The sequence below is a fragment of the Phyllostomus discolor genome, chromosome 4, assembly GCF_004126475.2.
Source record: "Phyllostomus discolor isolate MPI-MPIP mPhyDis1 chromosome 4, mPhyDis1.pri.v3, whole genome shotgun sequence".
NCBI lineage: Eukaryota > Metazoa > Chordata > Mammalia > Chiroptera > Phyllostomidae > Phyllostomus > Phyllostomus discolor.
This window is the reverse complement of record NC_040906.2, coordinates 197,613,652-197,637,086: the sequence shown is the minus strand read 5'-3', so window position 1 is coordinate 197,637,086 and position 23,435 is coordinate 197,613,652. Positions and strand designations below refer to the sequence as shown.

General features: G+C 49.0%; 2 protein-coding genes and 1 long non-coding RNA gene across 3 annotated transcripts; all 3 read right to left on the bottom strand.

The window, feature by feature from the left end:
* Window positions 1–57: 57 nt before the first annotated feature.
* On the bottom strand, window positions 58–18,711 carry LOC114495108 (low-density lipoprotein receptor-related protein 11-like). The gene is given in 8 exon segments (XM_028510253.1): window positions 58–311; window positions 1,251–1,376; window positions 6,088–6,229; window positions 13,655–13,764; window positions 13,767–13,805; window positions 17,910–17,957; window positions 17,960–18,276; window positions 18,278–18,711. Coding segments are annotated over 8 exon segments (1,470 nt in total).
* An 840-nt stretch (window positions 18,712–19,551) lies between these two features.
* LOC118499930 lies at window positions 19,552–21,075 on the bottom strand. The gene is made up of 2 exons (XR_004902467.1): window positions 20,939–21,075; window positions 19,552–19,793 (listed from the first exon to the last, which is right to left on the bottom strand). It is a non-coding gene; the product is annotated as an uncharacterized LOC118499930 (long non-coding RNA).
* A 385-nt stretch (window positions 21,076–21,460) lies between these two features.
* RAET1E (retinoic acid early transcript 1E) lies at window positions 21,461–22,688 on the bottom strand. Its single transcript, XM_028510251.2, has 3 exons — window positions 22,242–22,688; window positions 21,717–21,989; window positions 21,461–21,567 (listed from the first exon to the last, which is right to left on the bottom strand). Exons 1-3 carry the CDS (start codon window positions 22,597–22,599, stop codon window positions 21,461–21,463), a joined length of 738 nt encoding a protein of 245 aa, XP_028366052.2. The 5' UTR covers window positions 22,600–22,688.
* Between the last annotated feature and the right edge of the window lie 747 nt (window positions 22,689–23,435).

Sequence of the window (23,435 nt, the reverse complement as noted above, 5' to 3'; positions counted from 1 at the left end):
TTTTGAGATATTTCCTTAACACTCTTCAAATATAACCTTACTTTTCAGCCAGTGTCGTTACAGAAAATGAGGCTCTTTGTGGAGAACCTGTCTCAAGTCCTTAGCTGGCATCACGGGGTCCGTTTGAATCCTTGGTCCCCGAAAGGTGGAACGATCCCTCTTCTCCGTGTCCGATGATGCAGGTGGCCTGTTTGGGGCCGTGGCTTTCTGAGACTTCTCCAGCAAGAAGGCGGCTGCTGCATCTTTGCTTGGTCCTCTGGTTCTAGGCTGGGAAGTCGCTATGTGAGTCTCGGCCTTCTGCTCCAGGCTCACTGAAGCGAAGGAGAGCTAGTTAGTTGCTGGCTTCCTTTCCTGAACCTTAAGGAAAACCACTAAATCTGCAGTGGAGTTGAAATCATGGGTACTGGGGAATAATCTCCTATGCATTTAAGACATGTCAGAGCCCCCATGAAAACTTCTCTCCCTTGCTTTCAAGGGATGCCTCCTCTCCCAATGATTCACTTTCTAACTGTCACACATAAACTGACAGAGACGAAACGTTTAAACCTGAGGCTGTGAGAGTCATCATCCTTCCTCAAACCAGCAGTTCGGGAACTTTCTGCAGCTTTTCCTCTTCCTTATGCTGCATGTTTATGTATGTGACATAAGACTGCTTTAGGTCACTTAGCCACACCCTAGTGTATCACAAATTTTCTTTAAAAATTTTACCAAAACAAAATGTGATCTCATTAAGCTTTCTGAAAGCATATATAGCAGAACCTTGGTAATTCATTCTGAAAACAGTTTGAGAAACGACATGTTCAAAAACCGAATCTCCTTTGTTTGTGGCCTGAGACGTGTGTGCTGATCTTACAGGTGTCAGCACGAAAGGGCTGTCGGGTGGAGAATAGAGTCCCAGAACCCTGTTGGACAACCAGGACATTTTTTCCCATGAACAACTTGGTCGAGAACCAAATTGTTCAACCGAGACGTTTGAGAACTGAGGTTTGACTGTATTAATAGAGGATTTTTAGGATGGTAAAGAAACTTTTGGAAAATCAAAAACAATTTCTGAAAAATGTCAGCAATACAGAATATCTGACCTTTGTAACCAGCACTAGAGACTCAGAACAAATGCTGCTTAATTTAAGGCAAAGCTTGTTCCCATAAAGTCTCACCTGAAACCGGGCAGAAAAAGAGCGATACTGACTTTGCATTGCATGTGAGAATACAGACGCCCCCTGTCCCCAGATGCCACGCCACTGACTCACGGCTGTGACAGAAAGCTTCGTCAGACCCGTCCGGACACTGCTCCACTCCATCGCAGGCCAGTGTGATGTCGATGCAACAGCCGTCGTCACAGAAGAAGTGGTAGCGCGAGCAAGCCTACGAGCACCCTATTTATAAACAAGACTCAAGTCACAGGAGCTCAGGAACGCCGACTTCCACCGCGTCAAGACGAACAGAGACTAGATGTGTGATGAGATGCACGGGGGGTAAAAAGAGGCAGACACCGAGGAAACACCCGGTAGTCGGAGCTGGAGCAACAGGTTCTGGAAAATTTAAGGGGGGGGTCCCTTCTTGGCCCCCTTGACTTAATGCTCAGGAATCACCGCGGGCTTCACTGTAGGGCCGCTCTCCAAGCCGACACTGCCTGCGAGGTGGGAGGAGAGAAGCAGCAGCTCCGGTCTGCCCCCTCCTGACCTGGCCTCCTCACTCAGGGGTCTGCCTCTGCGTGCGGTCCTTCACCCCACCATCTCCTCGGCTACACCCTGCGCGGCCCTCAGGGGGCTGGCCGTGTTTTACACATGCGGTGTCTTCCATTCTTGTTGCCTAAGTGATGCTTTTTACTGGGGTTAACTTTTTACTCTTGAACCCTACTTGTCCACTCATCTAGATCATATCGGACTGCCATAGCCCCCTTGGTACAGTAAAGAATAAACAGAAACTTTAGACACTAGCTGGTATGAACTTATTTTCTTTAAATAATGAACCTGTCTCCTTTCTGGAGCTCTTAGGAGTTTTTAATGCACAGTGCAATGCATAGAAGCTGTCATACGTTTTCTTAAAAGGCATTCCCTGCTCCAGATTAAGCCAAATTTACTAGACTCAGCTATGTAAGAGCTGCGGGACTTCCTGAGACTGGGAATGCAGATGGAAGAAATCAGGCTAGAGGCACCTGAGGAGCCCGTAACTCCCCAGGGAGGGGATGGACTAGAGAACTCTCTCGAGACAGGTGGCAGTGGCGCTGATGCCACTCCCCTGAGACAGGTGGCCGAGCATGGTGAGCAGGCTCAGGCGAGGTCCTGGCTGCATACTCCACCAGGGGGCAAGTAAAGGCCGGCAAAGGAGTGGAAGCGGAAGACGAGGGTGGAGAAAAGAAAGATTGGTTAAGGCTCCTGAGGAAGAAGAGGAAGCAAGGGGCCTGCGGTTGTGACTGAGAACTTGGGCCTAAAAAGGAGCTTCTGCTTCCGTCAGCAGGGAAGGAGTCTGGAGGGAGAGTGAAGGGGACTCTGGACCCCACGCAGGACACGGCCACTGCTCACGTTCCCTGAGTCCACACGTAAAATTCCTAAATACACCGAAGTTTACTCATTCCTTGGTAGTTTGGGAGATAGATCCGTGTTTATAATTTGTCCATCTCTTTCTGGATGGGTGGTCTCTAAACTTTTGACCATGTGTCCCAATTCATAGCATGTTGGTGAACACACATCTCCCATCTATAAATAACATGCATGTACCACTGTGCTAACATACTGTGCATTTTATAAAACACACTGAGAACTTAGAAAGGAAGATTAAAAATTCATAAAACATAAATCCCTGTGTCTTCTTTTTCACCCTAAAAATGTCTTCACCATTTGTGGGGGACCCTACTGGGAGACCACTCATCTACATCATACCGGAAGTGTTGTTGGCTGGCTCTCTGAGTGGATTATTTTCCCCGAAGCCTGAGAACATGCAGCCCCAATATCCAAAAACGTGCCAAGTCGTCATCACGTAAGCAGAGGTATGCGCTTGTCTGTTCGCCCTGGAAGGGGCCGGCCACCCTTGGCTACCATTACAGCTGGGTCATTACCTAGAAGACCAACGCTTGCAATAGACAGACAGAAACACCTCTTCATCTCCACCTCTGGTTTTCAACGCCTCAGTGCGGTGTCTTATTTAATTCATAGTGTGTTATTCCAGTCTAACCAGTGAGTGACTCTGGAGGGCAGACAGTAGTACAGCATCCTTTTTTAGTTCCTATATAGAGTTGCATACACTAGACCTATACTCAAGAGGCCTTTTGGTAATCAAAAGTGATCCCAATAACTGCCTGCCACTGTGAATGCATTTTACTACCCTTTTGGAGAAAGGCCAGAAATGTACGACCCGCAACGTACCTCTGGGGCCTGGAACCCGGGCCTGAGTGAACAAACCAGGGAGAACAGGTGGGGGTGGGGCGCATCGCAGCACAGGCCCCTGCCCCCTCCCAGGCTGTGCACAGCACCCCTCCCTCACTCCTGCAGGGAAGGCAGGGTTTCTCTGTCTTCTTCCCGAGAGCGAGCACTCTTCTCCCAGAACCAGCTCCCCGCTCAGTCCCTGCCCAGGCCTGCACTCCATCCCAGGAGGACAGCCCTCTGGGCCCCGCCGTCCTGTGCTGGGGAGTGACTGGCTGGAGCCAGTGTCACGTTTCCAACGGCCCTGGTGCTCGCCCAGCACACGAAGACACTCAGACTGTACTAAGTGTCTGTCCTGTGCAGCAGTATGTCCCCAGGGCCAGCTCTCATAGGTGGGGCTGATGGCTCCGCCCCCTCCCGGTCCCTGCCTCCCAGAGCTGCTGTGGGCAGCCGCTGGAGTCTGGCCTGTCCCTGTGCACTCACGCCTCTTCCCGCACAGTCAGCGTAAACCTTGGCTGGGCTGAGCATCAGCCCCCAAACTCTGAAGGCTGCTCATGCTCTGATTCCCTGGGGAAGGCAAATCACCAAGGTTGCCGAGTCCTTGGGATTCTAAAATCTCCTTCCTTCATTTCTCCCCGCCCTCTCAGTTCAGCTAACAGTTTACCCAGTAGACATGCTGGCACCGAGGTTTCCGTTTCCAACACAGCACACAGAGCAGCGGCAGCAGCAGGTCCGAGCAGGCGCAGCCCCCAGCCACCCTGGTCTCCCGGTGCACCGGTCCTGGGAGCCAAGGCCCGCAGCTCACAGGCTGCACCTCCCAGAAGGAACAGCAGCCCGACCTTCGCAAGCAGCTATTGACCGCACCCTCGACCGGAAGCACAGCTGCCCCAGATCTGGGACACCACCACCACGTCACACCTTCTGCTTCACACAAACACGGCACACGGCACCCGGCACACAGCAGAAGTGTACGGACCTTGCTGATGCCCTCAGAGCTGCGCTGTGACCGCGGTTTGGGGATCAACCCGCACTGCCCTTCGGATGGCTGCGGTGGCCCCAGTCTGTGGGTTCGAATGTCCCCTGCACATGACACTAACAAACACCGGAAAGTTAACCCGCTTCCTCCTTCTTTTTGGGAGTCTGAGCGTAATATTTTTTTATCGTATAATTTTAATGATAGTAATGCTTAAATGAGAACTTCAGGTCTCAAGGTACAAATACTGCCTGCATCCCTCTCCCTCTTTGAAGGAAGACGAGATCAGCAACAGTGCCAGTAATTCACAGTCACATTCCAATCTCCCTTTCCTTACTCTTCCAACTGCTGGCCCGACTACCACCCACGCACCGAGCAATCAAGGGTGTCACAGACATGATGCAAGGATGTCACAGACGAGCTGCAAGTTCACCAGAGCCATGGCTAGTGACGGTGCAGGTTCAGGGCACCGGGGCTGGGACCAGTTCTTCCAGCCATGCCCAGGACCCAGCGAGGTGCCTGCGCACTGCGGACACTCCCACGCACTCGCAGACCCAATGACAGGAGCTTCTGATGCACCAGTCTCTGCCCTTCCCCGCCAGTGAAAGGCGGGGCTTCCCTCTGCAACAAGTCTGGACCTCCAGTGGTCCTGGTTTCATGATTTTTTAACTTGACAAGCTACTCTTAGAAATGTAGACGTTTGGGAAAGAAAGCCACACATAAATGAGATGGGTTTACGCCGAGCAGCAGAATGCGAGCCCCGAGACAGGCAACGAAATCTGTGTTATCAATGCACCTGTGCGTCCGCAGAAAGGGTCCGCGCAAATGTTTAAACAGCCCTTTCATATTGACACATGCACCTCATATATTTTCACGTGTCTTCAATGTACTTCCTACTCCTGAGTGCACATACCAGACAGGCCGCCCAGCTTGAAAGGAGGTCCTCCCCGGAAAAGCCCTTTTTGAAACAGACTCAAGGGAAGACGGGTCCCTCTGGCTCACACAGGGTGCTCCCACCCCATCCCGCAGCGTTCCTTGCCCAGAGCACTGTTTAACAGAGCCCACGTCCGTTATCGCACTTTTGGCAGAGACTGTCTGGTTCGACAACCCCCGTCCGCCCCCCGTGGAATGTGGTGCTAGACTGTGCAAAGCCGATCGATACCGTCCTTCCTCAGTGTTGGGAATAAGGAAATTAAGGACTAAATTTAACCTTAGTAAACAAGGACCACATTGTAGCTAAAAAGAAATGATAAAAGAGACAAAGTGCAGTTAAGCAAACATCCTGTGTCAAGCAGACGCTCTCCCCTGGTAGGCTAGATAAGCAGTGCTTTGTAGTTTTAATGAGAAAATAAGAACCTAGCTAGCTAGAGCCAGGAGATTACTAGGTTAATGAACAAACATCCTGCCTTCCCGCCTTATGCAAGAATGCTTGGTTTGAAATTCCCGCGTGCAGTCTTTGTAAGCGAATTGATAACTGCCACGTCTGCTTCTGTATAACGCTTGCTTGCCCGCCCCTATGTAAGGACGTAGTTGTAAGCGCTCGGCGCGGCTCTCGTTAGCAGCTCCTTGTGCGCACTGTGTCGCTGGACACTTTGAGAGTTTGCCCCTGTGCAGGTTAAAGTTGGCCAATAAAGTAACATCTTTGATACCCTGAAAGTCTCCGATATTTGTTCTTGAGTTTGCTGGATGCTACACTCAGCAGTCTGGCCTCTGCCGGCCACTGAGAATGCGAGGGAAGGGCCTTCTCCTCACCTCCCGGGGACAAGACTAGGGACAGCACGGTCACCGAGACATTGTCGGAGCTCCTCTGCAAGGCGGTGTCCGTCACAGTGAGCTGAAAGGTGTACGTTCCTTCCCGTAAGTGGGACAGCTTCAGGGTTCCCGACTCAGGTACCTGCCACCGAACAGGAAACATCACGTTTGGTTAGGAGACGTGACGCGTGCCGTCCCACACCGTCCTGGACTGGAAGTCGGTGTCGTCCTTGCCGACGGCCCACGACCTGCCTCTCCCCTCCTGTCCGAGGCTGCGGGACGCTAAATCAAGCGCTACCTTGGCAGGCTGGCCCGACTCTGAATCCCCAGTTTCCCGTTTTACCTGGGCTATAAGGCCCTTGACGGGCAGTCCTTCTCTTGTGCTCACAGCCCCCGTCCCAAGCCTGTACGGCTCCCCAGCTCCATGCCCTGTATCAGCCCTTCCTTCTCAGCTGGTGACCTCATCTACTTCAAGAAGGAAATCAGGACTGTGGCTATGGTTACGATCAGGCTCCACCCTCCACCTCCAAGGTGCCCATATCTGAGTCATTGCCACCCCGTCCTGCAGTCATTAGACTAGCTGTCGCCCGTGTTACACTGCACCCTCCGTCTGCTCCTTGACCCCTTGCCCTCTGACCTCTCTGCTCAAGTTTCTCTTGACCTAACAACAAACCAACAGCAAATAAAACTCCCCAGGTCGTCTCTAGCCACCATGTGGTTTCCTTTCCATTTCAACTCAACTTCTTGAAAGGGCTGTCTGGCCACGCTGCACATGCTGTTTCCATTTGGTCCTTGTCCACTTACTGTCTACCCCACCCCCTGAAACGGTGCTGGGAAAACTCACTAACTGACCCTGCAAAGGTCACCTAGCATCAAGGTCAACAGTACTTCTTAGCCTTGTCTTAAAAAAAACAAAACAAAAAAAAAACAACACTGGCCCTCTTCCTGTATTTAACAGTGTTGGCCACTCCTGTCTCCTGAACTGCCTGCTTCCCTGGCTTCTGTTCTGCCTCCGAGTCCCCCAGCTGTTCCCTGCTGATCACCCTCAGGGGTGTCTGCTCACTCCCTAAAGCCGGGCACCACCCCGAGCCTCTGCTCTCCTCACAACAAAGCAGCGTCCTGGTCCCGGCCAGAGCAATAGCTTCTGAGGTCCCTTCCCTCAGGACTTGTGTGACTTGTGAGGTCACACACCCTTCTGGGGTGTGATTTTGGGAGTCACTTTTAGATACTCAATCTAAACCCTGTTTCATTCAGCCTCCCCAATGATACTGTTTCGTGTCCCACCTGTCAGAAGATTCCTTTCCACTTAACTGAATTACTTTGGAAATTATTCTCTACCAATAAACTCTGGCCTTACACATTTTATTACACTGATGCAGTGATGGACTTGAAATAACTCACCTGCTTGTTTTTATTTATGAAATCCTACACTTGGACCCCTGCACATAACCTTAGAGGACTTGCCAGTACCGTAAACCCATGAGCAGAAGGCTGTACGACCATTTGGTGGCAGCATAAGGAGATACAGTGGCTGTGACACTTCAGGCTGCTCAGTCACCACCAGGCAGATCTCCCGGCTCAGCCTGCGTCTGAGCCAGTGGCTCTGGAGAGTGGCATCTGGGAGTCTGCATATAACAGGCACCCCGGTGATCCAGTGACCACAGGGAAGAACCGCAGGTGAGATGGTCAAGGGCGTGGAGCCCGATGTCCAGCAGACCTGGGTTGGAGTGCCGGCCCTACCATGTACCAGCTGTGTGACCTTGTACACATCACTTAACTAAGATAAATCTCAGTGTCTTCATCTGTAAAATGGAAGTAATAGCACCTGCCTCATGAGGATCAAATGAGATAACCATGTAAAAAAATCTTAATGTAGGGCCTAAAGAAATTACATAAATTATTTTTTTAATCTAAAAAGAGCTTAGTATGGTAAATGCTTAAATATATCCACTCTCTCCTTTGCTTTGATTCTCATCTCAAGCTGAATGGCATTGCCCTGTTTTTACAGTCGGGGACAGGGAAACTATTAAAGTGACTTTCACTCACTGAGACAGGCAGAATTGAGACCTCCGATTTGTAAAAGGGTTTACAAGCTGTCCCATCCCTTTCGTTGCAAAAGCTTTAAGCTAGAGTTGGCAAAAAAAAAAAAAAGGTCACCTGTCCTCTGCTGTTTATTCCACAGAGGTGTGAGGCGGTGCTCACTGCCTCACTGTCTCACTGTCTGCAGGCCCAAGTGCACCGAGAGGGGGCCAGACAGGGGTCACTATTGTGAGTGCTCACTGCTACCTGAAAGGCCAGCCGTGAGAAAGCTGGAGAGAAGGAGATCACTTTAGAAGAGGGTGGAGTGGGCGACTGATGCTCAGAGACAAGGGTGCACCGAGTTGAAGGGGGCAGGCGGTCTGAGAACAAGCAGAGATGATCAGAGAGTCAGATGAATAAGGTTTAGAACAAGACAAGAGCTGTGGTTTGGAACCTCAGGGTCATATTTACCGTATTTTTTGGACTATAAAACATCGCAACCCCAAATTTGGGAGGAATAATGGTTGTTAATGCTGCTGTTGAGTTCTGTTTACATTTACATTGGTGATATATTATGTTATTTATGTTATTAAATATTCTACCACATTTTTGCTTCCAATTTTTTTTCCTATTTTCCTCCTCTAAAACCTAAGAAAAATATGGGCAGCCACTTTTCTTTCACATTCCACCAATCCATCAGGAAAAATGAAAAGGATTTAAAGTATCTATAAACAGTTCTGAAGTGTCAGGAGTCAGGATAAATATATGCGTATTTGTACACACAGGTATATATACCATACCCAATTTGTAACCTTAGTCAAACAAGGAGCTTCTAACCTCTGTCCAAGACCTGCTGGAGCCTTTGATGTTTGGCCTCTGCTAAACCACCACTGTACACCCAGCCTGCTGTTCTGACTCGACTCCGCCTTCGGAGAAGGTGATCTAGTGTCAGATACCACAGTTGGGTTTATTTATACACACTAAGTTACACACACACCTACACATTTCTTACAGTTACCATTATTGCAACACACTAACCATTATACACACTTAGGATGTAGAGTTCCACAAAGAGAAGCAAAATGAGTCCAGCGGCCTGACCTTTCCTGTTACACGTGGTCAGATGAATGCAGTTAGAGCATCTTTACAAAGAACAGACCTCTGACTGACCATATTTCTCAATTCTGGGGTAAGGTGTTAAGTGAGTTTCCTCAAGAAGTGGGAATTTCTCTGGTCAGTGTCGAGGCGTCTCCTCACAGTTTTGCTAATCAGAAAGAAAAGATCATTTTAATACCCATTTTTTTCAGTAAAAATAAATGAAGTTATATTGCTGATGATTTGAAAAAGACAGTCAAGAAAAAGCAACTATAACTAACCAACCTAAGACAACCATCAGTAGCCACTGTATTTATTTTTTTGGTCCTTTATTTGGATACTTTCTACAACCATCAGCAGCATTTATATTATTTATTTTCCTTAACTTAATTTGTATTTTTTGCATAATTTTAATTTTACTATAAATTATGGAATGGGTATCTTCAAATTAATCCAATGTAGAAAATGGTCATACATCATCCTAAGAAAAAGAATAAAGCTTCTAATGGTTAATAAAAAGAGTTGAGTATTTCTCATATAAACCTGCCCAGAAGAGGATCATTTTCAAAAGAATAAGACCAAAGAAGGCAGTAATTAAAGCACAATTAAATTGCATATATTGAGATTTCAGGAATCAGTAGGAGAAATAGTTTTGGACTAAAGCCTTTCTCTTTTCTGTCAAATCCTCTTGAAACATATCATGTACATAGTGGCCTACTTCTAAAGCTGGCCAGGGTTAGAAGCCTCTAGAAGTAAAGAACAGAGGGAAGAACAGACTTATTCTTCCCTTCTACAACCCAACCTAATGTCACTTCTGTTTTACTGTTTCAGAATGTGTTTACAGTTTTCTCCAACTCTGCCCTCATTCCCCTTTCGTGCCTTTAACCCAACCCAATCAGAGAATAATTATTTTTTAATGCCAAAAGTGTAAAATGCTTTCAGATATAAGCAGAGCTGCTTAAGTAGGAAGAAGAGTCAGAAGCACGAAGAAACGGTGCACCAAATCGGAGGGGAGAGGCGACCTTAGCTCTTAGCAGCCTGCAAAAACAGACACAGAAATCTAGGAACAGCCGGCCTCCTGGGCATGCTGTGTGCAGGCTCCACTCCCCGTGCTCAGTGTGAAGGAAAGCACTTCCGAGGCGCTCCTGGCCTCTCTGACTGAGGTAACTGGAACAAGAATCTTACTTCTTTCATCTTCTTATTGCTGGCAGGACCTAAGTTCTTTTTTTTTTTCCTAAGATCTAATTTATTTATTTTTAGAGAGAGGGGATGGGAGGGAGAAAAAGAGAAGGAAACATGGATGTGCAAGAGACACATCAATCAGTTGCTCCTTGCATGTCCCTCACGGGGGACCTGGCCCACAGCCTTGACTGGGAATTGAACCAGGGACCTTTTGGTTCCCAGGCCGGCACGCAATCCACTGAGCCAAACCACGCAGGGCAGAAGTCAATATTCTTATGTCTATTTAAGTTTGCTTCCCAAAACCTTTCTCTCCGGTTCAGTTTTAAAATACTCCTTTGATCTGTTGAGGGCAGTCTGAAAGAGAGGCTGAGCGGGAAACCTCGGACCGTACCGTCTCACGAAACTTGGATTTCATCAGGTTTTCTGTCTGCTCAGGGAAGTCCCAGTTTGCCTCTGTGCGCCTGGTGTCATTACTGACACCACACCCTTTCACTCTGAAACATGTCCCCATTTAGATGGTATTCTAGCTATTTACTTAAAATAATTATGTAGGGCAGTCAAGACAGTATACAATGGGCTTGAATTTAATAATGAACTTATGGGTGTAAACAACACCCATGTTTTGGTAAGATTCTATTACATGTGGTATTCAAAAATCATTTGGTTAGAAACTTTTCCACATCTGATGAGTGCAAATCGATCCACAAACAAATGAAGCCCAAATCTCCCTGAACATCGTTGTACCCTGTGTCGTGTTCCTGAATGTCGTATTTTATACTCTGACTTCAGATGCAAATGTATTATGGTGAATAATCATGAAACTCAGTGTCATCTAATGAGCCACCAGAAAAAATCTGTCTTCTCGCATTTAAGAAATGTGTTCTGGATTAACATTCGGTTAAGGGGAGGTAGAATATCTTTTTCCAGAGCAGGAAATAGGTAACTTTAAAATCTAGCCATCAGCCCCCTGGTTCTGACGAATCGTCTCTCCTCTTCTTTCTTCCTAAATGGAGAAACCAGGCCAGGAACACGAGCTGTCCCTCCGTGAGGGGCTGAGCACAGTGCTGGACACGCACTAGGTGCTAAAACAGTTAGCTGTACATCTTGTTATCAGTAAGGCGGCAGCATAATTCCTCTTAGGGAGAGACCCTCAAGGGGTTTTGTGGGTTTCCGAGTGCCTGGGTTGGCCATTTGGACGTGACAAGCTCGGTCCTACAACCTGGCCCCAAACTGCTGCAAGGCAAAGGGAGGCTGACTACTGTCCCCGGGAGACGAGAGAAGGGCTGAGGAGGCTGTGCGGATGGGGACCACGGGGGATGAGAGAGGAGGACTTCAGGGGGCTGCCGCAGGTGCTCAGGGGGAAGGGAACAGCGAGAGCCCCCAAGACTCAGGGATCGTCTAAGGGCCTCAGAAGAGGGGTGTTCATCCAACACGGGGCTTCCACTTAACCTCCGCACTATGCTGGGCTGCCACTGCCCTTCCTCCCACCCCAAGCGCCTTCCCAGCTGGCCCCACTCTGCAGCTTGGGGGTTGCAGTGGGTGGGGGGGTGCATTCACACTGCAGTCAGCTGGAGCCCCTTCTCAGAAAACAGTGACCTGGCTGGAGAGTCCAGCTCTCCTGGCGGGAATCGTGGAGTGTGAACTCAGGCTGCCCAGGTAACAGGGACCAGAGGGGTGGCCCTTGAAGGCTGTTAATTACTGTTCAGGAAGACTCTCAAAATGTAAAAACCGTGATCTCACACACATAGGTGAACATGCATCAATGATTTTAACTCATTAATTGAAGACCGAGCCAAAGTGGTGTTCTGCTAATTCACAGGAGAATCGGAAAGGATACAAGCAGTCAGGAATGATGGCACGAAGTTGCTAGTACATGCAAAACTGAACCAAGTTTGCTATTAGTACCTATTAGGTGAGGAAATGAGTGTATTAATAGATTAATACCTACAAGTGCTGAAATGTCTTCTTTGAAATCCACTTTTCTACAAGTCAGAAACACTACATTTCTATATGGAAAAATTATTTGCATTTCTATGGGCAAGAATCACTTGCATTACTGTGTTCCAGAATTAATAAATGCACATCCTGAAAAATCTGCCCCACAACCGCCAGCATTCTGCTGACAGACATTCCGTAATCTCTTGCCATTTCAGTCGTTCACAGCTTTTTAGGCCATTTCATCTACAGAATGGGAAGGCACCTCCTAGTGGGGCTGCTCTGAGGATCACGGGTGTGTCTGAACCACCTGCCACGGCGTGGCTCCTCAGTCAGTGACGCTTTATTATGACGAAGTCACAGCAGGGTGAGAGTTTACTTTGCGGGTGCTCGTGGGTATACTCCGTTATAAGGCAGTCACAGTTTGGCTGCAGGGTCCCTCCTACCACAGACGCTGTCACCTGGGTGGTGGTTTTCTGACTCCAGATCTACCTGCCATCGCTGTTCTGCACTTGGCTGGGAAATCGGTCCAGATTTCCCTCCTGACAGCCCAGCGGTCAGCCCGAAAGGCCTGTAAGAAATGTCTAATCTTGTTGCTCCTTTATAAATATCCTCAATAACTACCATACTGGATCATTAGCCTTATTTAACACTCATAAGTGCCATTCTTCGTTTACAGGACAGAGCTTTCAGTAGTGCGATGGGAAGCCAGGTGGTAGCAGGGGCGGCCTGTGACTGCTCGGACAGACGTGCCCCAGAAGCGCCCACGAGGAGGCAGCGTCCCTCTCGGGGGGCTCTCCGGGGGTGCGACCGCCATGTCCACGAACCTTTCCTGATCAACCTCGGGCTCAGAGATTCCCGTGAGGACAGAACGGTTTCACAGCTGACACGGCGCACAGAAGGGTGATAAGTAAGTCTGATGGCTGACCCTCTAAGTTCAAATGATTTCTGTGGCAGATGAAAACCCGGAAGTTGGTATGTGAAAAGGATAAACATACGGTCCTGCCCTCAGCTTCAACATCTCAATGACACAAACAAGGTGGAGATGCCTTCGGGGCACCGGTGTCCGTAAGAGACGAAGCAGGTTTCAGGTAATCCTGCGAATGGGTGACACTACGCAGACCTGCTGTGTGACGCAGCCACTAAAGCAGTTTACATAAATTAAGTCTCCCTAGTAGAAGTGGAGGCGTCTGGATCACAGGAGGTGGCATATGTGTCAGGAAGACACACACATCTTCAGGTGACATATGGGGTTCAATTAGTGGTGTCAGATTTCAGAAAGACCACTTCACTGCAAACATCAGCTTTCCTGACAATGAAGAAGGACAATAAGTACCTTCATGTCCACCGAGGGGTCACCCTGCAGCAGTGCCCACTCGTACCGGACGATGGCATGGTCATCTGTGCTCTCACGGCCATCCAAAGTCACCTCGCCTGCGGGCAGACCACGTCCCGCCCGGCCTTGCTGAGGGGAGGCTCATCCTTTTCTGTGAAAGAAAGTAATTCACAGGAGAGATGATTCCCTACTTTTCCTAATGGAGAGGTATCTTGTTTGCTAGGATAGAGGTGGTCCAGCAAAGAACCACTGAGAAAATATCTAGCAACTGGACGTTATTTTCCTGTTGATTTTTGTTGTATTTTCTTTACACAATAAACAACAGTATGAATACGGAATTGAGCTGTAATACACGCAGGAGAAGAAGTGTGGGGTGTCAGGTATGAGCAAGAGCAAGGACAGGCTTGTGGGTACGCGGCAGGGAACCAGGCCCTCCAATGCGTCCATCCAAAGGAGTTTCACTCTCCCGAGGGAAATTTTCACTTAGTTTTTAAACCACTTATGTTCCAAGTTCTGTTAAATGAATTTATAACAAAAATTCTTGAAACAAACCTTAAACAAGACTAAGTCCACCTCCGATACAGATTTTCCTCGTCCTCAAGTTTTTAAAACAGGAATGATGTAAAGTGCCCAATGCATGGGAAATAAATCACACTGAGAAGTTAAGACAAGTTCTTGGACCCACACAAAATAAAGCCCACGTGCACTTTTCTGGTGTCTAGTTTTTCATCTAGGAAAGCAGAAGTTCACAGCTTCTAATAAACTAATTTTTATTACAGAAGCCAGAACACTGAGTTTTGAGTTGTCCCACAAAAGCAAAACAAGTATGTATAATATTTACCTGTGACCTAGATGGAACTAAATAATTCAAGGCTACTTATAGTCACTTAAATATACTTTAAAGGTTTTATTTATTTTCAGAGAGAGGGGAAGGGAGGGAGAAAGAGAGAAACATCAATGAGCAAGACAAACATGGATTGATTGCCTCTCACGCACCCGCAACTGGGGACCTGGCCCACAAGCCAGGCTCTGACTGGGAATTGAACCAGCAACCTTTCAGTTCCCAGGGCGGTGCTCAACCCACTGAGCCACACCAGGCAGGGCCATGTTCACTTAAATATTAATAATTAACTGACAGCTGGTTCAGTGATGACTGATGGGAGAAGCTGCATTTCTAAGAGCAGAGTTGTGACTATTTTAATTGATTTAAGGTTCTTATTAGTAAGTATACACAAATGCAAATGTATTTTAAAGAGATTCAGTAGTATCACTTGAAACACAAACTCTACAGGATGGCACACACCCTTTTTGGTATCTACTAAGTCTTCCACCCTCCAGTGCCAAAGCTCTGGTCCAAATGCTGGCCTGGACTAGTTCCTCCTTGACTCAGTCTGAACGATGTTGTAAGTAAGGCACTGCCTTTCTTCCTCTGCCGCCAAAGCTGTCTCCTACACAAACTTCTGTCGGTCCCAGATGTCCCAGTGTCTGACAAGTGAGGTTAGCTGCAATCCTAGTAGTTTCCCAAGAGGCAACAGGTAGTTGCTCTTGACAGGTTGCAGCTAGAACGATGCTTCTGGAATGCTAACCTAAAAGTCACCATTCCCTTCCGGATGTCTGGAGACCTACCCGTCCAGCCCTATCTTCTCAACTAGTGATTCCCTCAAGGCCCAGAAACAGGGTCTGTATGTGAGCCAGCTGCAGCTCGTGGAGCTGCAACTTGTCTGAATGAGAAGGCTGCTGCCAGCCTCAAAGGGAGATGCCTTTTTTAATGAGCATGTTACAAAGAACAAGTGCACCTGAATGTCCACTGAGAACACACTGAGTCCCGTTTTTAGAGTCCTTTAACACAGTGAGGACTTGGAACTCAGATTTCAATAAGCCACTGCTTAAGAAGAAACTTGTTCTGACTTTTTCCACCTCTGAGCAAAGATCCAGGCCTGATGTCTTTATTCTGCTTCTCCCAGGTAAAGAGAGACGTAACAACTGCGTTACTAATGGGCCCTTTTATAGAGATTAACAGAGAACTCTCCTTGGGTTCTGGCTTTCCATGCAATGGTTAACCACTTCATAATTTGGGAATACATCATATAATTCTGCAGTATATAAGGATTACCAGCTGTTTGCATTGAAATGTATCTTAAAATACTATTTGTAAGTACAGAAGCTAAAATATAACTAACTATATGCTATAAATACCAAAGGATGTAATAATGTATATATGTCTACACACACACGTAAAACCTCAAAGATTTAACCCCAAAGATTCCAGATAGGAGAAGCAGTTAAGTATTGAAATAGCCCACATATTTTAAAATTAATTAATCTTGCCTTGCTGGAAGAAAAAACCATTTTTTAATGATTTACTTTTCTTTAGGTGAGCTTTAAGATAGGATTTAAAAGCACAGTGAAACCCTCATCTCCTGTAAATTGATCACTGTTATATTTGAAATAACAGAGAGACATTTCCCCCTCAGTTCAAGTCCAGACAAATTACGTTGCACAAGGTATTTTAAAATAAGCCAGACCTTATCTACTCAGTAACAGGCCTTAAAACATTTAAAAAAATGATGATAAGAAAAGGAAAGGAGTATGCTACACTTAAAAATATTTGACTTGCCTTTGAAGCACAAGATAATTTTGAATTTGCGCCATAAAAATGTAATAAACCAGTGTTAAGTACTACGGTAATATTACCGATTTCTTTTCTAAACTAAACATACTTGGTAAGATCTACAGAGAAAAGCCACAGCAATTTTGGTGGGGCAGATCAACTGGCATTTTACACAGAGAATAATGATACCGTTGACTAATCTGACTCAGAGCACACTGCTGTAGACACAGCCTTCCGGACCAGGAAGGGGTTCTGCTGTCTGGATCTGGGCTGTGTGGGCACAGGGGACACAGTGGAGGCTGACACCTTAGCAGGGCCTCCCGAAGTCAACTCACAGCAGTGGAGCCAGACTGAAAGAGAGGCTTGGGTAGCACAGGTGAAATCCCATCATTTTTTAAACTGTTTTTTTTAAAAATTGTAACACGTTAGAAAAAAGAGGATCCATAACCTCAATGTGATTATCATCATCTATAGTGAGTACTGTTCTAGTCTTTCTCCTCATGAGCTGATGATAATGTCGGTTTCGTACAAACCTGCATAGAGAATAAGGAAAAGGGATTCTGGTTTTCTGCTGTTGGGCCTTTTGAGTCTGCCTTTACACAGAGAGGAAGGATCCATGTGCACCGTCCATGGGCCTGGTTCAGGGATGCTGGTGGGGTCCAAGTAAAAGTGCCTCCTGCCCCCACTTCAGAGGAAAATCTGGGGTCCTTCCCAGTGTCTGCCTCTAGGATGAGACCTGCCACGTCTGCCCCCGAGACAAGGGTTCTGAGCCTCCTCCTCCGTGGAGGTGGGTAGGCATTGTCCACACAGATTCCAGACCCTTCTCATTGGCCCTGCAGGGCAGGGAGACTCCAGATTTCCAGACCTACTGAGTCTGCTCACCTCATCTTCAATCAAACACAGAGAGTGTGATCAAACACTGAACTGACCTCAATCAAAGCTGTAGTCCCTCTGTGACCTTACTCTCCAGCTACCACGTTCTGTGCCTTTTATGTGTCTTGATTCTCTCCTTCTGAACATCTGCAGAAAGTTCAACTAAAATCAAGTCCCTTCTTTTCACGCTATGAAAGGGAACGCTAGTGCATGGAAATCAGAGGGACCCACTTCAGAAACACCCGACAGGTGCTCTGCCCCGTTTTTATCTGGTGAGAGCAACCACAGGTGGAACGGTGAGTCGGGAGAGCCAAACTCAGTAACGGTGTGTTATGAGTAATCAGGGATGTAACTAGATTTTGCTTTTGCAGTTACTTGACCTAACCATACCCTATTAAAACCTGAGATTGAAATAAACGGAGTTTATTTTCGGGAGGGGGGCTGTATGATTTTCTCTCCCTGGGATTTTCTCCTTTAAAGTGAATTTCTGTGAATCTTCTCACAACAGCCTCAATCACCAAGCGTAGAAAAACTGCAAAATCAGCCCACCGTGCCTGCTTCTGTCCAACCTACAGGGGTTTTTCAGAAACCATCCCTAAGACTGAGAAATCAAAGCCACTCCTCTGGAGGCCCGCAACTAAGATCATTTGGAACAAGGATGTTTCATTTCTGACTTGGCTGTGGAGGGCCCAGTGCTCATGGCCAGGCGAATCTTCCAGAGGCAGCCACCCAACTGGTGCAAAGACAACAGGGCCCAAGTGGCCTACTTACCCAGTAGAGGCGAGGCCTGGGCGGTGGCCGGGACGCGAGCTCCCAGGTTTGCTGCCCTTCCAGGGCGCGGCTGAGGCTGTAGCTACTGCAGTCCCGGTGCAGCGCGAACCTGCAGACGCTGCGGCCCCTCGCAGTGCAGTTGAAGAGGTAACATCCGAGCGCGGGGGCCGGGGACCCGGGCCGCCGGGGCAATTCCACCACCGCCACGGAGCAGCGCGGCTCAGAGCAGCAAGCCTCTACGGACTGCTGCCAGTCCCGCAAGGCCGCCGTGGCTCTCCGGAAGATGGCGCCCGCGGCGACCGAGTCCTTGATGCGGATGATGGCGTCCGACATGACGCTGTAGCTGCCGCCGCCCGGCCCGGGACAGCTGCTGTGGGCGGCCGCCAGCGCACAGCTCCCGCTCCAGCTTCTTCTGTGGCTGCTCCTGCGGCAGCTGCCGGCGGAAGTCCTCCAGGAGCTGCTGCACGCTGGACAGCTGCGTGCCCGGCCGGGAGACCACTCCGCAGCCACAGGCAGAGCAGCAGCAGCCCGCGCAGCGCGGGGTGCCGTGGCGGCTGCCTGAGCTCAGATCCCGGGCTCTCTGGGGCGGCCAAGGCCAGGGCGGCCGGCAGCAGAGGACGTGAGCCGAGGTGGGCCGTAGAGCGCGAGGCCGGCATGCAACCGCGGGCCCAGTGCTTCTCCGGGGCGGCAGCGGCGGGAGGAGGCCCTGGAGACTCAAAGCGCGGCCTCCCCGGGAGCCCGGATGCGCCCCCAAGACCGCCGGCGCGCGGTCGCCGGCGGGAACCTCAGCCACAGGAGTCATAGCGGACGCGACGTGGCAGCGCTCCTCGTCTTTTCCGGAGGTTTCCCCGCGCCCCGCGCCTCTCTTCCGGGACGGCCTCTCTTCCGGGACCCCGGGTGCGCGCCTAGGCCACCAGATGCCTGTGCGCGCATCAGCACCAGTTGGATGAACAGCGCCCCGTCCAGCCCCGCCCACTCTTCCGCCAAGGCACCTCCCCCCCACGTGCCCTGCCCGGGCTCCTGCCTGGGGCTTGGTCCCCGCCCACAGCTCCGCCCCTTCCTTTCCTCGCCATAACCCCGCCCACTCCTAGTCTCCACACACCCCTGGCAAGTGACGCCGGGAAGTGAGCTTCAGGGAGTGCTAAACTGAGTGCTGTCGTCCTGAGCTAGGGAGCGTCCGGAAAGACAGTCACACACGTTTGTCTCTTTCCACACTGGCGGCCTTATTAGAGGAGACCCCTCCAATAAAGCAATAGAGTCACACGCTGGTCACACACAGTGCGGGGAATTTAAGCACAGAAGTGAGCAGAACCAGTGTCAGGCAGCAAGTCCCAGACACTGGCGGGTGCCTGGAGCACCCTCAGTAAGACCTCCGTGGGCTTTCATTTATTCCACTAACCAGGATGCGTGCTGACTCTCACTACAACTTCCTGTGGAAAACAACAGGTGCCACAAAGGGATCACTCAAGTTCATTTTGCAGTATCAGTGTTCTAGGATCTAAAATGAGGAAACAGGGTTTGGGAGGAAATAAACATTGTATCTATGCAGAAAGGAGACAGGATAATAGAAAGTTCTGGAAATCTTAATGCCTTCACAATACTATGCTGTAGTATCTAGTCAACCACTGCCTGGCACAGTCGATAAAGCCAACCTTCTTTATTTCATTAACCAGCCAGACCTGCTCAGGGTATCAGTTCAAGGGGGGCATGAGGTCTTGGGGAGCAGGGGCTCTCCACACATCCTTGTGCCTTCAGGGTCTGCTCCAGACACATCGCCTAGCTCAGCTGGGGAACCACCAGACACCATATTCAGTTCTTCACCTCCAACGTCCCCCATGGTTTCCACACTAGGTCCCTGAGACGTTGTACTTGGGCAACACGGTGCTGTTGAAAAGTATAAAAATCAGTAGGCACATTTACTCAGGTTTCTACACACACAAGTCGAAATATGAACACAGTCAAATATGGGGACCTGATGAGTTATCTCTACAGCCTGTGGAAGGGCCTTCAGTTAGATCATGTGGGATCAAAAGGAGGCGTGTTTTAACACACAGTAATAAGGCACATGAAAATGTCCAACCCCAGGGAGGCTGTGCTGGGGTGTTCTCGCTGCCTGTGAGCGCCTTCTGCATCTTGTTTGTTTCTGAGTCAGTGTCTGTTGACTCATTTTATTCCTGCTTTTGCATCACATTTTGCTGCTTTTTTGCATGTCTGAATATTTTTTGATTGCATGCTTGAATATTATGAATTTTACAGTGTTAAATGTCTATATTTTTTAGGGGGCAAAAATAAATAACTGTATAGAAAAATGCAGTCTCTACTATAATGTTTTATTTTCGGGATGGACATTTGAAAAATGATAGCTTTCATACCCAGAACAGAGTAGGAGGTACAACTGGAAGGTAAAAATAGAAAAAAAAGGGAAAACAATTAGCCCAATATTTTTGTCATCACGTGAAAAGGAGAAATTTTAAAGCTTTTTGGGGCCCATCTCCTACTGAATTTAAAGCAGAAAAATGTGGCCTCTTAGCCCGGGCTCTGTCTGGAGTGAACCACCATGGGCCGCAGGCTCTTCCACCTGTGGGGTATCCACCCCACACAACCGCGGTCGCTGTAAGATGTCCTCGGAGCCTGTAAAGATTTCTTTTTGCCTTAGGCCTCAGAGAGCTTCAGTAGGCTTGTAATGAGGAGAAACTTTCACAGGTTATAAAAATGGCCCCTGAAGGTATCATCAAACCTCTTAAATAGTAGTTATTAAAATAATTATGAATATTAAAAATAAACATGTGTGCTAGTATGAGATAATGCTAATCAACAATTGTGTGTGACTTCAAAGTGTGCCGAACACTTTCCTGTACACGATTTCAAATGGCTACTGTGGAGTGTGGGGGCTCAGCACTAACGAAGTGCATCATTTCTACATAGAGATGGATCAGGGGAGAAGGCTTTGGGGAGACCGTGGCTCACCTCTCCCAAGCCCTTCCCAGACTAAGTCCTGCCCAAGAGCCGGAGGCCAGCCTGCCGCTTACCTTCCATCCTGCCTGATTTCCACATCCAAACACCCAGGGAGAGGATGACTCCGGAAAGAATGGAGCCCAAGACGCCACCGATAATCGATGAAGTATTTTTCTGTGTAGTTGGAGGCCATGCTGAGGACGGTAATGGTGGCACTAAAACAAAAAAGCAAACATCCTATCAAGCATAAAGCACCTAACAGCACCTGTTTTCCCATGACAGCCCCACATTTACTGACTCATCATGTGACAGCCACCCTGTTGGGTCCAGGGGTAAAAAGATGGAGAGGGGTTGTGCTCTGTCCACAAGGGTCTCACATTCCACTGGGCGAGACAGTAAATGTCCATCTGTTTATAATACAGCTTGCTATGCGTAGACCTTTTTGAGGATGACAGAATTGGGGGTGCTTAATTCTGTCTGAGGAAAGAGGTGGAGGCTTCGTAAGAGGTGACCTTTGACCTGGTTATAGGACAACTAGGACACGGGAAGAAGAGAAGGCCTGGAAGCATTATAATGCAGAGAGATCTGAGGGCCCTCTAGTGGTGCCTGATGACTGAAGCATTGCCCAGTGTAGGCGCGAACTCCTGTGCTCGGGGAGGTGGAATGGGATCCCGGAAGCCGGTGGGAAAGCCCATGGCAGGCCCTGGCTCTCCACATAGAAAGTCCACCAAGGAATCAACCGGTCCATCCATCTGTCAAATTTTCCATCACACACACACACTGTCATAGACACAAGGAAGGCATTAGACCCTTAATGAGAGCTACCACATTCTCCACATCCTGCCCACTCACCTGAGGGCTCCAGCACTTTCTCCCAGTGGTTTAAGAAGTCCCCAAGCCAGCGATTGCAATCTCCCGTTGAGATCTTCCTGAAACGCTCCACCTGTCCATTCTTCTCCCAGTCCTCCTTGACCTCTCTGGCTCCAGGACTAACAACTATCCAGTTCTTGCTCATTGGTTCAAAGACGAGGGTGGTCTGTTCACTGATGTTAAACTTCAAGGGCCCACTAGTGCATCGTCCTACTTCACACTGGCAGGACAGCTCGGCCTGCAGGGTTAGGGGACCTGCAGTGCACACACAGGGGTGTCACCCTGCCTCTGAGAGCTCCACATTCTCCCACAGTCACGCGTGTCCCTGCACATGTAAGGGCTGCCATCTCCTCTGCATGCTGTGCCCTGTTCTCTCCCTTAGGTCCACTGTGGCTCTGGGGTTGGACCAGGGTTCAGTCCCTTCCCACCAAGCCCCCTCCCTGCCTGTGCACCCTCCTCCCCTCTCCTGCTCACTGGCCCCACCTCCCCTCCCCTCCCCTCACTTACCCCTGGTCTTGTTTCTCTCCAGTCTGATGTCAGTCACGGTCATCCTGAGCTCGGGCCCCATGTCTCTCAGTGTTTGTGGCAATTCTGTCCATAATCTGGTGGCCTTTACCTTCTCTCCCAGGGCACCCAAAGGTCTGACCTTGTTGCTGTCACTGTCATACTGAAGGAAAGGCTCTTTATCCACTGAGCCCTGGAATTTATACCAGGGCTGCCCAGGTCTGGACTGGGACTGGACGGTGAGGTTGATGACAAGAGAGCGAGCACCTGTGGGGGAAAACAAACAGCAGACAGGCAGCCTGGGGTCTCCCTGCGAAGGGCCTGGCTGCTGAGAGAGGGGTCTCAGCCCAGGTCCCTCCATCTATCTCTGCAGCCTTAGTCCCGTCTCGCTTTTAACTATCTGAGGTTTAGTAAAATACTCTGATGCTACCACGGACCCTGTTTCCAGAGGATTCATCTGACAGATGTTTTTCGTTACATCCACCACGTTGTGAGTACAAAAATACAAGATTTTATGGGTCCTGCCAGGACTTAAAATCAAGTTGGACAGACAGGGATTAAAACACAAAGGGAAGAACAACATCAGCACGTGCCCTTCACGATGGGTCCTGGGTACGCAGGAAAGGCTTCCTGGAGGAGGCGGGACCTGGCAGGAGAGGGAGAGCTGCCGCAGGTGAGCACAGTACTAGGTGCCGTGCCTTAGGGTGGGGTCCCCTCTGACCCGGGTGTACTCAATTAGGCAGGATAGTGAAAAGTTAGGAAAATTCCTTCACAATGGAATAAGGGAAACTGAGGCCAAATAATTAAACAAGGGCAATCTGAGCAATTTACAGGCAGCTAATGAATCACAAAGTTTTATCTTCCCACATCATCCCAGGGCAGACTGACTTTGGTCCTGGTCCCTCTTCAGTAATGTTCTTTAAAAATAAAACTAACCAGAAAAAAATAGCCCTGATCCCTTTACACACACATTTCGATGAATCAACGTAGAAAGACAAAACTCCTCAAGACCAAGAATCCAGGGCTGCTCTCGCTAGAGCACACTCCTGCCTGAGTCTGGTGTTTTCCCCTCAACTCAGAGGGACCTCATGTGACTTGGGAGCAGGGGAGCAGCAGGGGTGCCCCCCCCCCCCCCCCCCCCGCAGCTCCTCTTGAGTTTAGCCCGGAGCCTACCTCCAAGGCCCCTTTTTCTCTGAC

What these genes read in the sequence shown, in the direction of transcription:
- RAET1E (XM_028510251.2), bottom strand. Translation starts at nt 22,599, where the DNA reads ATGGAGGGACCTGGGCTGAGACCCCTCTCTCAGCAGCCAGGCCCTTCG. An exon ending in GGAGAGAAACAAGACCAGGG is followed by an intron (nt 21,990 to 22,241) that starts GTAAGTGAGGGG and finishes TGTGCACTGCAG; the next exon opens with GTCCCCTAACCCTGCAGGCC. An exon ending in GAAAGTGCTGGAGCCCTCAG is followed by an intron (nt 21,568 to 21,716) that starts GTGAGTGGGCAG and finishes GTGGAGAGCCAG; the next exon opens with GGCCTGCCATGGGCTTTCCC.